Source organism: Notothenia coriiceps, unplaced genomic scaffold (assembly GCF_000735185.1).
Source record: "Notothenia coriiceps isolate Sejong01 unplaced genomic scaffold, NC01 NC01_scaffold00031859, whole genome shotgun sequence".
Lineage (NCBI taxonomy): Eukaryota > Metazoa > Chordata > Actinopteri > Perciformes > Nototheniidae > Notothenia > Notothenia coriiceps.
The window spans coordinates 5,670-20,762 of record NW_011364560.1 but is presented as its reverse complement, the minus strand read 5'-3'; the positions used below and the strand labels follow the sequence as shown (position 1 = coordinate 20,762).

The 15,093-nt window shown below is 41.1% G+C and overlaps 2 protein-coding genes across 2 annotated transcripts; both read right to left on the bottom strand.

The window, feature by feature from the left end:
• Nucleotides 1-1,902: 1,902 nt before the first annotated feature.
• Nucleotides 1,903-9,173, bottom strand: LOC104960491 (transforming growth factor-beta receptor-associated protein 1). Its single transcript, XM_010788562.1, has 11 exons — nt 8,377-9,173; nt 8,011-8,205; nt 7,665-7,819; nt 5,695-5,777; nt 5,189-5,536; nt 4,996-5,053; nt 4,769-4,912; nt 4,459-4,593; nt 4,227-4,371; nt 3,690-4,126; nt 1,903-3,589 (listed from the first exon to the last, which is right to left on the bottom strand). Exons 1-11 carry the CDS (start codon nt 9,056-9,058, stop codon nt 3,446-3,448), a joined length of 2,526 nt encoding a protein of 841 aa, XP_010786864.1. The 5' UTR covers nt 9,059-9,173; the 3' UTR covers nt 1,903-3,445.
• Nucleotides 9,174-9,746: 573 nt separating this feature from the next.
• fhl5 (four and a half LIM domains 5) lies at nt 9,747-13,101 on the bottom strand. The gene is made up of 6 exons (XM_010788561.1): nt 13,016-13,101; nt 12,654-12,834; nt 12,257-12,431; nt 11,208-11,377; nt 10,771-10,957; nt 9,747-10,601 (listed from the first exon to the last, which is right to left on the bottom strand). Exons 2-6 carry the CDS (start codon nt 12,813-12,815, stop codon nt 10,450-10,452), a joined length of 846 nt encoding a protein of 281 aa, XP_010786863.1. The 5' UTR covers nt 12,816-12,834; nt 13,016-13,101; the 3' UTR covers nt 9,747-10,449.
• Nucleotides 13,102-15,093: the final 1,992 nt, after the last annotated feature.

The window sequence follows — 15,093 nt, the reverse complement described above, 5'->3', positions numbered from 1 at the left end:
TTTGAGCCCTGAAAGAGACGAAGAGTGAACAATATTTTGCCTGTAGACATGGTGACACCCCTCTATAGCACACAGTCTGATGTATATGACCCACGCCCCTCGCTTCAGGGCAGGGTGGGTGTCTGTGGTCTCCCTCTCTGCCACTGTGTCTCCAGTGGGCCACACTACACATTTCTCCCTGGGGCACCCTTTCAAACCCCAAGGTAGCAAACCATGAAAATGAGAGCTTTGCTCTGAGTTAAAAAAAGACATGTTTTGATCATCCTCTTCAGCTATTTATTCCCATACTTCTTCTTCTATATCTATAGAATTATATTTGCTGGTGAAAGTGGGAATTAAAGTTCAATCGTTTAGGTTTTCTGCTACCTTACCATTATTGCTACCAAATTAAGATTCCCCTTGTCTCATGGCAACCACTAAGGGACTGAAAAATGTGTCATCAGGGACATGATACAGTAATTTGTGGCTTCGACTATAAATATGATACAAAGAGAAGCATTGTGAATTCATCTTTCCCGTATGCTTTATTTTGTGATGCCTTCTGAAACTGTCATAATCTTGAGGCAATATAGTATTTTCTAGTGTGGAAAAGATATCTTCATGTATTTTTATGAGAAATAATTGACATAAAGATATTAAATATAAAAGAAAAACACATTTAAACCTTTGCATTTAGGTGACTTTTACTTTTCTTCCATTTTTAGGATCCCACAGACCTCACTCTTATGTACTTGCCACATCAAACATTTGTCCTTTTCAATATCTCATTATTTTTCTTCTGATCTTATTTGAACCTAATGTGAAGAAAATTATAAAGGTTTCAAATCTGATAGGATATAGTTTTGCATTTGATAGGATATATTTGGGGTAAAGATGTAACGATATATATGATCTTGTTTGCTAAAACTTAATTATCTTTCTTCACTGTGACATTAAGGTAAATTAGAGCCTCCATTTCCCTTTTATAGACGTCGTATGAGTACACTATTAGAAAACTCCAATTAGAGAAATCCAAAAAGAATAATTCAGGGCTAGAAAATTACTACCAGCACAAATCACAGATATAATGTAGAGGTTATACAAATCTATTTGGATTTAGCCAGGTTTTACAGCTGCAGTCCTTTAAAGACTAACGGTTACAGGTCATCAGATACTAATCCTATTTATAAGCGTCTTTCATAAATGTGGGAAAGGTCACAAACTAGCAAGCTGAAAAAACAATATAAAACATGTTTGTTTGAGGGTTTTTTTGTGAGTTGTTAGAGGAGTATCCATTATCCATATCCAATGGATGAAGAGAAAACCCTCTGCATCTCATAAATGACTTTCCCCCCAGTCCATATAAAACTATGTTAACATGTAAACAATAACATCCTACAGTCCAGACAGACGACATTTTGTCTTAATTTTAGAAGAGCACAAGAAGAAAATGTTCCTATTTTCCTTCTGTGGTGAAATGGGTATTTATAATGGGAGACCAATGTCTGGATACCCCACCATCTTTTCCTCCATAACTGTTCACTTTTGCAGCCAATCCATTTCCTTTATGTGCAAAATGTCCATCTGGACCTCAGAGCTGCCTGCACTGCAGTGACCCGGCCCACTCAGGCACTGAACCCAGAATCAGTTAAATGCACTTTAAAGGTTTTCTAATCTTAATTTAGATTTAAGACTTGTACTTCTGCCCTTGTATTTTTACCTTTTGGTGGCTTTTGGCTGTAATATCAAAGATGAGACAAACGTTTGTTTTAAGCCACAGCATAACCACACGTATTCCCAACAACATTAATGCCCCCTAAGGTTGACCATGAGAGGGAAAGAGAGGACATGATCCTTTTGGGTCCTCTCAGTGGTCACTGGTCATCGGGCACGGCCCAAAGAGCAGCCAGTCACAGAGCAGCAGCCCCTCACAGTCACACCGTGAGTGAGAGACTGCTTCACATCTCTAACCAGATCAGAAAGAAGTTGGTGTGTTCCTCTGCACTGATACTTTTCAGTTTATCCAGCAGTGCTTACAATGGGATTTAAATGAAATGCACAGATAATCGAAATTACAAGGCAGCGATATGGAAGGGAGGACATGGCAATTCTTCACGCAGCCACATAAAAGAATAGAGGCTAGGTTTGTGGTTTTCTTGGATTTTCTGGGATCAGAGTTTATTTATATGAGTCAGAGGTTACACTTATACACTCAAAGTGAGAATTTTCAAGTTAAAAATTAAATCAAGTATATCCTTTTTAAGCCTTAGTTAAACGCTCAAAGAGTTTCAACACACCCTTTGCAACATTAAATGAGCACACATCTCAGATACTCAGTCAGAACAATAAAAAAAGTCCCACAAAAACCTCATTAGGAGAGGAAAACTGAAGAAAACTTGGCAAAAGCATCACTCAGAGATAATCCCTTCCAACATGCTCATAATTCACTATTACCTTCACTGTAATTAGTCACACGCACATGGCCAAAAACATACACCAAAAACTTGCAATCAGTCAAGCTAAATGCACAAGTTACTGTTGCAGCTCCTTTAGGCGTCTCCCCTTACTCCTGTCCCAAAATGCTGAGCTATGGTTAGCCTTAATGACTAAATTACAACAAAAATAGACAAATACTTCTTAAATGGCATACAACTTAATAATATGTGTTTAAGTTTATATAAAAGATTTCCATACTGCACTTGTGGACACACTGGAGTTAGTGTGTTATTATTTGGACATAGGGATGATGTTGTTAAAATTGATTTAATGTTCCATACACAGCACAGGCATGTCATTAGGGTCGCCTGTAAAATTAAGGGAAAAGACCCAAAACTCTACCCCTCCTTAACCTATTTGCTTTTCATTTTCAAGCCTATAATTGTGATTTTATTTTTTTGCTCTTAAATGTATATCAATGCAGGGAACAGAATAAAAACACGTGCTGCCTCTTTTATGTTGACCTTCTATTTCCAGATTTATGCAGACAAATATACACAGTCAGTGGAAACTGTGATGGCGGGGAATGCATATATACAGCCTTAGAGGATGTTCCAATTCCCTCTGGTCATCAGGTTGACCACGGGTGGTTTCCATGTTAAACACCACTGTCTGATCAGTGAATATATGTCCCTGAGTGTCCTCCACTTCAGAGCTATTGCTGTCTATAATGTCTCTAGGAAATGGCTCAGACATGCCTCCCTAAAAAAGTGCATCGCTTGCTCTTTTGTGTTCTGAAACCAGTTATTTACACAATGTATTTTCTTTTTTCTAATCATGGAAAGTGTCTGGTCCAACGTCCATGAATTGAATCCTTGTACACAAAGTTTGTCTAGATGACACAGTGTAATCTACAAAAATAATCAGGTAGGAAGCAGACACTTATCCAACTTGAAATGAATGTGATTCTCCAGAGAGCAGAAATGCACTTAATTGCACACGCAGACAATAAATTGCTGTATATGAGTTCTTAAGATGATGTGAAGTCAGTGCAGTTTGTATGCATCAGGTCACCATGGAGGTCACAGACAAACTGTGGCTCTGCGAGGTCTCTCTGACAAACCTTACACTTCTGTCCCTTGTCTAATCTGAATGTTGTTTTTGAGGCCTGCATCTGCATGGAAGCGAGAGAAATAGCAACAGGGTTAGGAAAAAGGCAACAAGAATAAAAACAATTATGGAGCAAAAAATATGTGAAATAGTCATTAACTTACCCATATGACCTTGTGCCGCATGAGCTCTGCTTGGCCCAAAGCCTTTTGCACCATCGACATCCGCCTCTGGTGGAAAGTCTTTCTGAGGGATCCCACTAAGAACTGAGAGACCAGTTGAACAGACCAGGAGTCAGGCAGCAGCTGGATGATCTGCTCTGCTGCAAAGACCAGAGGGTTGTGGTTCAGCAGATCCACGGCAGCGCTGGTGAGCTCTTCTGAGCTCAGGTAGATTTGGAGCAGGGTGAGCAGCAGGGTCTGTCTGAGCTGGGGGTCCCGGCCCTGGGGGTCTCGGCCCTGGGCGGCCCGGCAGCAGAAGGCCTCTGCAGCCTGGAAGTCTCCTTCCTGGTGAACAAGCACCTTCAGAGCCTGGGAGTGTTCACCAGCCCTACCCAGAAGAATGGCTTCCTCCATATGCAAGTTTGCTGACTTAACTCTCTCTGCAACGAGAATAATGCAATATCATTTAGTAGCGATTCATTATCTTCTGAGATTACATTTCCATTATGAGTTTATTTACTCATAAGGCACCCAACACACCATATACAGTGGAGACGTCATAGAATTTGGATTCCCAGAGCAGCTGCTGCAACTTCCCTCTGGTCTTCCTCAAATCTACTTCCTCTTCCTCTTGTAGCATCTCAGTAACATATGTCAGGGCCAGATGGTTGTGATGTCTACTCTCCTGGGGGCAGATTACACCAATTATGTCTCAGTGTATTTAATAAAGGAGTCAGGGATATTAGATTAGCTGGCTTGCTGCTTTACACACCTCACTGTTTAAATCGTAGATTAAAAACTCAAGGTACAAAAGCATCGCCAGCGGGTATTTCTCCAAGAGAGCAAGGACGTCTTGTGTCTCGAATCGGTCATCTGGTGGACGCTTGATGAAGATCTGCACCCCTATCTTTTTCAGATAAAGAAAGGCTGTTATAAGACGTTTCATTAGCAGTCATTGTTGTATAAGTAAATCAATGTGGTTAATGGATGGTATTTTGCTGTGTGTTTAAAGCTGTAACAAATAGTTTTATTGCATAGCAACTCTGCCCTCTGCTGTTAAGTTGAAAGCATGAAAAAGGCACCTCCTGGTTTCTTTGAAGAGTCCAGTCTGAAAATGTCCACACAACCTCTTTGTCCTGCAGTTGACTGAGAGTCCGAACTATGTGTCCGTATACATCTGAGCAAGAGGGGTCTTTGTGGAAGCCATCTGCAATTTTCACCCAAGTCTGGAAGCAAAAAACAGGCAAAACATGTTAATTAATGCCAATAAATTGTCAATACATTGAATAAGTTTATGGGGAAACAATACCTTAATTGCATCAATTACATTTCCATGGCTTTGATAGAGGGAACCTAATGCAAATAATCTGTAATATAGAAAGAGATCAAACAGCAAATGGTCCATAAATTAGACACAATGTCTGTCTGCTTGTTTTATTCAAAATAATTGGTCATTTAACAAAAAAAACACATCATCTACTCAACAAATGATCATGTTTTACCTGTTGTGCTGCTCCAATACAGGAACACAGTGGTCCAGCCTGCACTCATTGGCTAATGCCACAAGCTGCTGCAGGTTTTCAGAGTCTCCCAGTTCTACGTACAGCCTCAGGAGGGCGCAGTCCACCTCCTTACTGCACCTCAGGCCTAGCTCAGTCCCCTTTACTGCTCTGAGGAAATCTCCCAGGAAGGCTAGGTAATGATGAAATGTGCTCCTGTCTCCCTGCCAGAGCACCTGGAGATCTCTGCCCTTGTTCGGCTGATCGAGCTGGGATTGAAAGTCTTCGCTGAGACACGACTGCATGTCGGGGTAGAGGTGGATGATTTCTCTGGGGTCAAGCTCACCTGTACTGTTCAAGAAGGTAATGAGTATTGCTTTTTGTTGGATCTCATTTGGCAGAAAACAGCCAGTATTCACAAAATCCACTTATTACTGCACAGTGTGTTCTGATTTATTGAGCGTGCATGCTTTGAATTTCGAGTGTCGTGTAAGGGTTTTTATTCTCACATGAATAGATATTTGGCCTCGGAAAAACCCTCCTGGTAAAAATGAACAAACCCAGCCAGGCAAGTGATGGCCTTCAGCAGCTCCTGCCAGGAAAAAAAGAATGGTAACATAAAACTAGGCACATAATTTGCATGACATATTTAAATATTTCCGTAATCATTGAGGAGAAAAACTGTCTTTAAATAATGAGGGAAATCTTTTGCAATTAGTAAATGAAAAAATCACAAAACCAGGCCAATAATAAGGACTGACTCATCACTTGGTTAATTCCAACATCCTCCCCTCTAATCTGTTACCTGGCACACACTGCACTGAATCTTAAACACCATCAGGTGTATTCATCCAGCTGGGATACACCTACAGTATCAGCAGGCAACAATGTAGTCTGTCTACACCTTTGGATCCTAGTGTAATCTGTTCTTCAGTGATGTGTAGGAATCTATACAATTGTAGCAGCACTGAAAGTATGCGGAAAAAATCGAGATATAATTTAAATTGTTTCCTAGGCAAGTGTTTTGCAGTAAAATAGATATTCCCCTAATAGAAACAACCTATATATTCTATGTTTGGACATTATAAAAGGTGACTAAACTCTTAAAAGTAGCTTTTAGCAACATTTGTTAATCCAAGCCTTTTCAATCTAGTACAGCACACTCACAATTTAAATGTTCATCCAGACTGAAATACTCCTTGTAATGCTGGATCGACTGCCATTTAATTCAGACATTCATGTTCCCAAGAGGAAAAATCCAACCAGTTCCAAGTTTTTACTTATCCTTGGAGATATTTCAACATCTTGTACATGGATCGGCACACCATTTACACAGTAGTGTATAGAGACAGTTATGGTTCCCTGACCAGTTATGCTTGTGAATTTGGTGATCCCATGTCATTTTTTAACTATAAATTTGACGTTTGTAGTTTTGGCGAACAATATTTCAACTGGATTGATCAAACATTCCCTTTGTTTCTCTGTGTTTGCTGGCTTTTGTGTTCCATGTGCTCCTCTGTTTTCTCTTATTGTCTGTGTTCCTTGCCGAACTCTCCAGGCTCCCTGATTGCAAAGCTCATCACCTCTCCAGTAACTCAACCCCTCCTTTTCACACATTCAGTGCCAGATTGTTGTTTATGTTATTGTGGTAGCTAATCCCAGGCTCATTTTCCAATTGAATATTCTCAGTTAGTTCCCTCATGTATAACACTTGAATACATTTATTTTGGTCTCCTGTGCTTCAGGATACCAGCCTTCCTTTCTGCTTAATCCTGATACTGCCCCTCGCAACCTATGTTCACCAACGGCCAAGCCATCTCCTTTTTGGTTTAAGTCATCTCATCTCCTCTTAAATGTCCCCTATTATACGGTTTTTCATCAATATATTATAGGTCTCAGATATATACAAAACATGTCTGTGAAGTGTTTGGCTCAAAATACCAAACAGATTGTGTATTGTAGCATCCCATTAACCCCTCTGTTTCAGCCCTGTTTCAAAAGTGCTGATTCTCTGTCTGTTACTTTAGATGAAAATAAGGAGCCCCTCCCCACGCCCCTCTGAGAGATATTTGGTTAAAAGGAACACAATGGGGCTCTAGGAGGAGATTCAGGTCTGATCAGCTCATTTTCAGACAGGTATTATATAAATGCATCAGGACAAAAAGAGAGAGAATCTTTTTTCCTGAAACTTTCAGAATCTCTTTACACAGATGTTTATGTATAAAAGACATGAAAAAGTGGATTTTGCATAATAGGTGACCTTTAAGTGCATTACACTAAATCTAATAAGCGCCATCTGCTTTTTTATGCTCTTGGGTCCTATAGAGAGCTAAACCAATACAAAATAAAGGACAGAAGAAAGGAGAAACACTATAAATGTGTCTTTGTCATTTCGTTTTCATATGAAACTGTGTTCTGTAAGAGAGAGCATTCAGGGACACATTTGCATTCTGCTATGTGTCTATAAATTGAAGTTCACCTTGTATGAGTCAAGTGGACAATGCCCTTGAACTCCATCCAGCAGCAGTAAGGCCTCCTCGATCCTTTCATGCCTAACAAGTGCCTGGATCTGCTCTTCGATTGGCACCAGGCGCAGGCTGAAAATGTCTCTCTCTGTGAACACTAGAACACCATCTGAGGGGAGATTTGTTTGGGGGTTTCAGAGACACTCAGCGAGTAGGAAAAGTAGGTGCAAGGATGATTGACTGATTCAGTGCAAACTAAGACAGACACGGCGACATCTTCAAAAACAAAGCCACAATTTGACAGCTTCTCAGTTTGCAATATGCCAGGATTGGGTGTTGAACTGATGTTGTCTGGTTTACCTGATGTGGAAAGTAGTCCCTTTGCTCCAGTGAGACTCACAGTCTGTTTTCGCTGCTGGTCCACCATGCTGTAGACCGACAGCACTTGGGGCTGTACGGTCAGGATGTAGGGGAAACACACTCCGGCTGCCAAGACCTCCTGAGGCCACTGCAGGGGGGGGCGCTGGCATATCCCCGTCTTCATCACAAACATGCCTGAGGGATTAGTACGGAGTAATGAGAAATTGGCAGAATAAATATCCCCTGGCTAGATGGAAATATGGGAGAGTGATATGAGATGATTAACTGTATTGCTGTCCAGGAAAGGGAGCATTTAATGTCAGAGAGAGCCTGCAGAACAACATGTACCACAAACATTTGGCTTACCCAAAGATTCAGGCCCGTTCAAGAGGAATTCCCCTCGTCCCACTGAGGTAACAAAGACACACTGCCTGCTGTGATTGTGAGGGAAAAGTTCCTGGCTGCTCCCAGTCTGGATATCACAGAGAAGGTACCTGTCGCTGGTAGCTACACACACACTGGTGCCATCCACTGCCAAGGCCCTAGGGTCGTAGAGCAGTGGGACTTCCTTTACGACGTCCCACCTGTCCACTCCCACCACGTGGATCCGGATCAGCTTCCTGCGGCTGGAGGAAGTCACCATCTCCACACATTGTGCCTGGGCTGACGGCATCGAGTCGCATACCTCAAACAAAGACACATGCTGGATCTTCTTCAGGCCAGGAACGGGCTCTAAGGAGAACATGTTGAGGGCAGTAATGCTCCGGTCCCACAGGACCAGCAGATGGTTGTAAAGTGGGACTACCCTCAGTTGGGTTACTTGGTTGCTTGAGCCCAGTTTTCTTGCCCTACCTTCTCTAGTTTTGCTCTGGCCAGATCCCAGGTCTGTGCTACTTGAAAGGATGAGATGCTGGACTGTTGCATCTTTGGTCCCTATATACACATGTGGGTCGCAGCACGCAATGCACTGGATGCTGGATTTGTCCTTTTCTTTTGGAGCTGATTGCTTTTCAAAAACGTGTGTTTGTTTAAATGCTCTAAAAGCCATTGCAAATATTTAAGGGTGATTCACTCTTGTGAGGTAAAATAAAAAATGTATGTGCCTATATTAAAGATTTAGATCTTCTGTCAAATATACCAAATAAGACGTCCCTACCTCTCTGCTGTTCCCCCTTCCTCTTTGATTCCTCCACAAGTGCGTGAAGTGTAAAGTAGTCTCACCTCCCCATGTGACTAAATCCTGACAGGAAATCTATGTCAGCATTTTTACGCGGCTCATCCTGCCCTGTGAGGACACTTACGCAACTCTTTCAACGGCTTCACCAAGAAAACCAACTTTTTTTTTTTTGTCTAAACTATGCTGAGGAAGACACATATTTTGAGGTGTCCACATTTACGGTCACTTGTATTTTTGTCTTGTGCATGGAACAAAGTGGCGTCTTTGGTTAGTAGATAATGTACAAGCAGAAGAGAAAGTGATCAGCTGATCATACCATATATGGTCGATCTCGGTTTGTTGACAACATGAATGAGCTGGGTGTGATGAGGTCAAGAGGCAACAAAAACAGTAATGATTGTCTGAATAGTGATGGTTGTAAAAAGACGTGGTTTCAAACCTACCATCACAGCTATATTTGTAACGTTGAACTTTGTGCCCATCCTTAACCTAGAGACTCCTCCTCTGGATGGTGTCTTTGAAGCAGAATAAGAAATATTAGAATAAGCAACAGCAGGCCTATGATATCCACAGGAAGGTCTTTATTGGAACAACCAAGAAGCATAAATCATGCATAATGTTATGTTTCTGCAGTGTGAATACATTGATCCAGGTAAACATATCATGGTAAGTAAACAGCAGCAAAATGTGTAATCAAAATCAGACCTGTGGAAAAGCAAATCATATTTTGGGGGTGCTACTAACAATTTTTTTTCGTCATGAATCAAACTTGTGATTATGTTGTTGATTGTTGGATAAATCAGCAAATTATTATTTTGTACATTCAATGTAAGATAATAATTAAAATGAGCCTCAAAGTCCAAAGGGACATCTTCAAAACCTTTTTTTTTTAAAAATCCGATCCACATACCAAAATCCAAAGATATTCAGTTTACTGTCATACGAGACAAAAAAAAGTATAAACTCCTAAGAATCTATAACAAACAAATGTTTGAGATTTCTTTGAGAGTTTACATTTTAACAAACAAAGAGAACATTCTTCAACCGTGGAGCAATGGCAGCCTAACATTAAAGATATATGTCTATCCTTATGGAGACAGCCAAGTTTTGGTGTGTGGGTAACGTGAGAGAACTACCGTAATGGTAATTTATGACCCAAATAAGCACCTGACATTTAGAGTTTGTTTATAGACCAGGCATGCAAAGGAGAACAGGAGCTCTTGTTGGTTTAAGGATAAAGCTGTGACCTTTTCATGGAAAGGTCACTTCTCCCTGCCGCAGTCGGTGCACAAGATGTTGTCTCGCTGGGTGAGGAAGCCGCGGCCCACCAGCGACACGGAGCACTGAACGCAGGAGAAACACTCGCTGTGCCACTGGCGCTCCTCGAAAGAGATATACTTGGCTCCTGCCAGACCTGCACACATCAAGCAAAGATACATGAATGATATAATGTGCAGGTTAATGCAAGATCTTCATCTTACTAACCTGACAAGTCCTACACAAATGCATGTAAAGGCTGTGATTATGAGTAAGGAAAACTGCATGTCAGAGTGCATGAAAACATGAGCACAGCAATGACTCACTGGTGATGGGCTTGGTGCAGCCCACGCACTTCTTTGCATAGAGGTTGCTGAAGCATTCGAGGCAGTAGGGGTAGTTCTCCCTGGAGGTGAAGCGCTGACCGGGCAGCTGCTTCTTGCAGCTGATGCACAGGAAACACTCACGGTGCCAGGGTTTGTCTTGGTAGGTCACTCCACCCGTTGTTATTGCCTGAAGGTAACACAAATCCATGGGTGAGAGTGACACTATGCACCTTTTTTACACTGCTCCTAGTACTAGGATGGGTTAAATGCAGAGGTCAAATGTCACTGTGTGCATGTATGTGAGACCATTAAAGAGGGTTTCATCCTCCAAATACTCTATATACTGTGTATATATATATATCGATGTGAGTCTTAGATTAAAATAACAGTCAGGGGGATTGACTGCAGCGGTCAATTACAATTAGATGTAACCTTACCTTCTTACAAGCACAGCACTGGTAGGCAAACTGCTTCTCGAAGCAGGGCACACAGAAGTAGCCGTTATCTTTTGGGATGAAGGACTTGGTTCCTATTGGCTGCTGGCAGCGGTGGCACAGGAAGCAGGTTTCATGCCAGCTGTTCCCCTTGTATTCCATTTTACGGGCTCCTGGCACATGGGAGCAGAGCAGCTTAGTCAGCATATGGTACCTCTATGACACAAGCACAGTGAGGCTCAAAATAGCCCTGCGTCATGGGTAGGAAGTAGACAATCTTAATTATCTTGGATCCAATTGTTGGGGAGGAAAAAATGGCATGACTGTCTAGGGTTTCAACTGTTTGTATCTAGATATTAATTAGTTGTAGGCAATTTCTTTCTGCACTTATTTCCACACATATACAAGCCAACATTTGTTAGAAAGTTCTTAAAGCACTCAGTCATTTTTGAAATGTCAACATCTGAATCTCCATTACAACTGGGCAAGCTCCATCGACAGAGGAAGATTGTGTGATGAACCGTTTCCACGGTTAATAATAAACTTTCAATCCCAGCTTTTAGATATTTTTCCTTTGTTAAAAGACTGAGTTTTTTCTCCTGTATTCCTGTGCTGCCTTTTGCACCTTTACCCATTTACACACATGCTCTGAATCAGCCACGTTAGTTTTCCAGCCAATCAGCTATCTGCCTGATCTCCTGCCTAATTACCTAATTTCCCTCACTTGAGCTTCACTCTTTAAATCAATATCGGTCTCTTACTAACCTTAATTCACTCACACGTGTACACGTACATCCCAACATTAGATAAATTGTCCAAATGATGTTTAAATTAACTGAGATAGCTATAACCACTGAGTACTGACAAAAGGTTTAGCAAACTAATCAGCACACAGTGTAGTCAATCATGCTGTAATTAAAGAAATAGCTTGACATTTAGAGACTTATGCTTCTACAGTATACTTTTTTGCCCCCTTCAGAACTAAGGTGCGTGTGTAACAAAACGACAACTTAATTTATCATCATCGACCCTATTGATCGCCATCATTATACCTGGCATGACGGTTTTCTTGCAGCTGGTGCACTTGGAAGAATAATCGTTGGCGTAGCATTCAGTGCAGAGCAACAAATCATCCTTAGCTGCAAAGGCCTTTTCCACCAGAGAGCGGCTGCACTTCGCACATTCGAAACACTTCTCATGCCAGTGGCGATCCTTGTAGGACATGTCCTGTTGTAGATATTTAACACATTATTTATTTTACTTGTGGAAACTCTGTAAGATAGGATATTCATTAGGACGTTCTTGTATAAATAATGACTTTGTTTTTTCAAGGGTCAAAATGTGATTCAAACACATTAAAATATTAATCACACTTAGATGATATTGTAAATAAATAGCATACGTTATTATTTTAGACATTACTAACATCAAAGCCATCCCCCTCCTTACCTTGCAGTCACAGCCAATAGCCAAAGAGCAACCCTCACAGCAGTTAGCAAACAGGTTCTCATAGCACTTAGTGCAGTACTGCGTGTCCTCTTTCATTATGTACTTCTTCCCCAGCAGGGAATCCTTGCAGTAATGGCAGTCGAAACGCTCCATGATGGACATTGTTGTTTGGTTTTCTTAGCTGTAGGTCAAAGAGAGCAGGAGGAAGAAAAATTGGACAATGAAGAAATGTATGAAAGATTGAAAGTGCCCTCTAATAGTCCAAGCAATCTCCCCCCTCTCATCAAGCAAGTAAAGAGGCCAAGCAATTGTTCGCTTCTTTCAAAAGAATCTGAGCAGTGCTGTGTTAAAGTAGTCTCTACCTCGGCTGATATGTGGCGAGGTTGGACTGCAGAGAGCGAACAGTCCAGGCACAGCGATGGGGCAGGGAGGAAAAGGGGTGAGGCAGGATTAGGGGTATCCACTAAGGGGGGACCTTCTATAAATACTAACCCTCTTATTAGCGGTAATCTCTGGGGAGAATGGACATGCTCCACTACATCATTCTGCACCTTTTAAGGGAGCTGATGGTGCACAGAGCGCTACGCCTGATTCAATCATTGTTGTTCATTCAGGGAATGTGTAAAAAACAATGTGTAAGGCAGGTTTAGGACTAAAAGATGACACTCTACAATTAAATTAATATCAGTGCCCAACTGTTTTATCAATGTCCCATAAACAAACACAATATCTTTCCTTTTCACACACTAATATCACTTTGTATATTAATGCCAATGTTCGGCAATTTGGATGCTGACGTGTTGGACGCACTTATGGCCTTTGTCAGTGGCAGCTACAGAACAAGCAGTAGCAGATGGCTTATGATAGGTGCCAGGTACTGAACTATTGCTATTGAGAGAGCATTGGCAGCACTTCAAGAGGGAAGGTGCAGGCTGTGGATGTCCAATTCATCTGTAGCAAAATAATGGAGGAGGAACAGTCATTGAAGTGTGATGGTGACCATCCTGCTGAAAACAATGGACTTGTCATTTCATTAAAAATACATATCTAGTGTGCTGTATCAAAAGATGATACACACAATACAAATCACAAGGTTAGAAATATTCCGTTTGTTGCTTGTAGCTGGCTTTGGTTGCATGGTGTTCAACAGTGAGTGTCGAGAGCAAAAGAGGAAGAACTAATTGGCCGAAATGCAATCTCAGAACCCAACCAGCTATCACTTGAAGACAGAAATGTTGCTTTTTATTTGCCTGGCTTCTTTGGAACAACCTGATTATAGACGTTTTCTTTCAACTCCAATTTGTCTCAATTTGCTAATTTAACTCAAAACAATGACCAGCAGATGGAAGAGGAAATCTGGACCGGATATCTGCTGGCTGCACCGGAGAGGCTAAATCATTAACAGACCAATAACAAGTCAATATAGCACAGGCAGAAAACTGGGTCAACTTTAAAAGTACTGATTGATCAAATTTAAAGTACTGATTGATCAAATGTACTGTTAGTACAAAGATAAACCCATTGTGAAGAATACACATGATAAAAATTGTCATCTAAGTGAGTCAATTATAACAGTTTGCCACAATACCAAACCCTGAAACATTGGGAAAATAACAATAATCTAAACATTAACACGAACACTTGGTCAAAACAAACCCTTATCTTTGTTGGTAATGTGATTATGTCATATTGGATCAATGTTGTTGAAGGTGTTAAAAAACGATGCCTGAAACTGTCCTTTTTAACCTGAAACAAATCCCAGTTCTCCAGCATCTATGACTGACAGCTGCCTAATTAAATTTGAATCTATGAACATGTGCTCATATCAGTTTTCCAAAAGGATCAGGGGGCGGACAACTTCATAAAAATAGCCCGAGAAGACCACCAGTCCATCCCACGGCCTAATCCCTCGTACACACACACAGGAAGGTCAGCGACAGGGATGAGGCTGAAGGAATGCTACTCTGTCTAGATGAAGTCTGTCTTTTCTCTTTCACTAACACTCCTTGTAAAGATATGTATATATACAGTTAAACCCTTGTGAATAAATAAAATGCAATCCACTTTTGGACGGATGTTGGAACATGGGCCTGCGTTGTATGTAGGTGGCAACTACAAACCACTTAGGAATAATGTAAGACTGTGGTATTTTTTAACTGCAAGCTGCGTGTTATGTAAGGCTTTCAGCACAAAATAAACCATATCATGTCACACATTTCGCTGTAGGAAATATTTCTGATTTGATATCATGCCATCCTTCAGGTTTTAATTTATTTTTAGGTGGATCTGCCGGATTACACAGTCATCTGCTGCTCTGGATTAAGTTACTCCTGTATTGTACCCTTGCTCCCTGCTGGTGTCCAGATGAGCAGAGCAAATCACAAAATTATGCCGACCTTAAATAAACCCAGAGCTAACTGTGGCAAATATAGTCATTGCC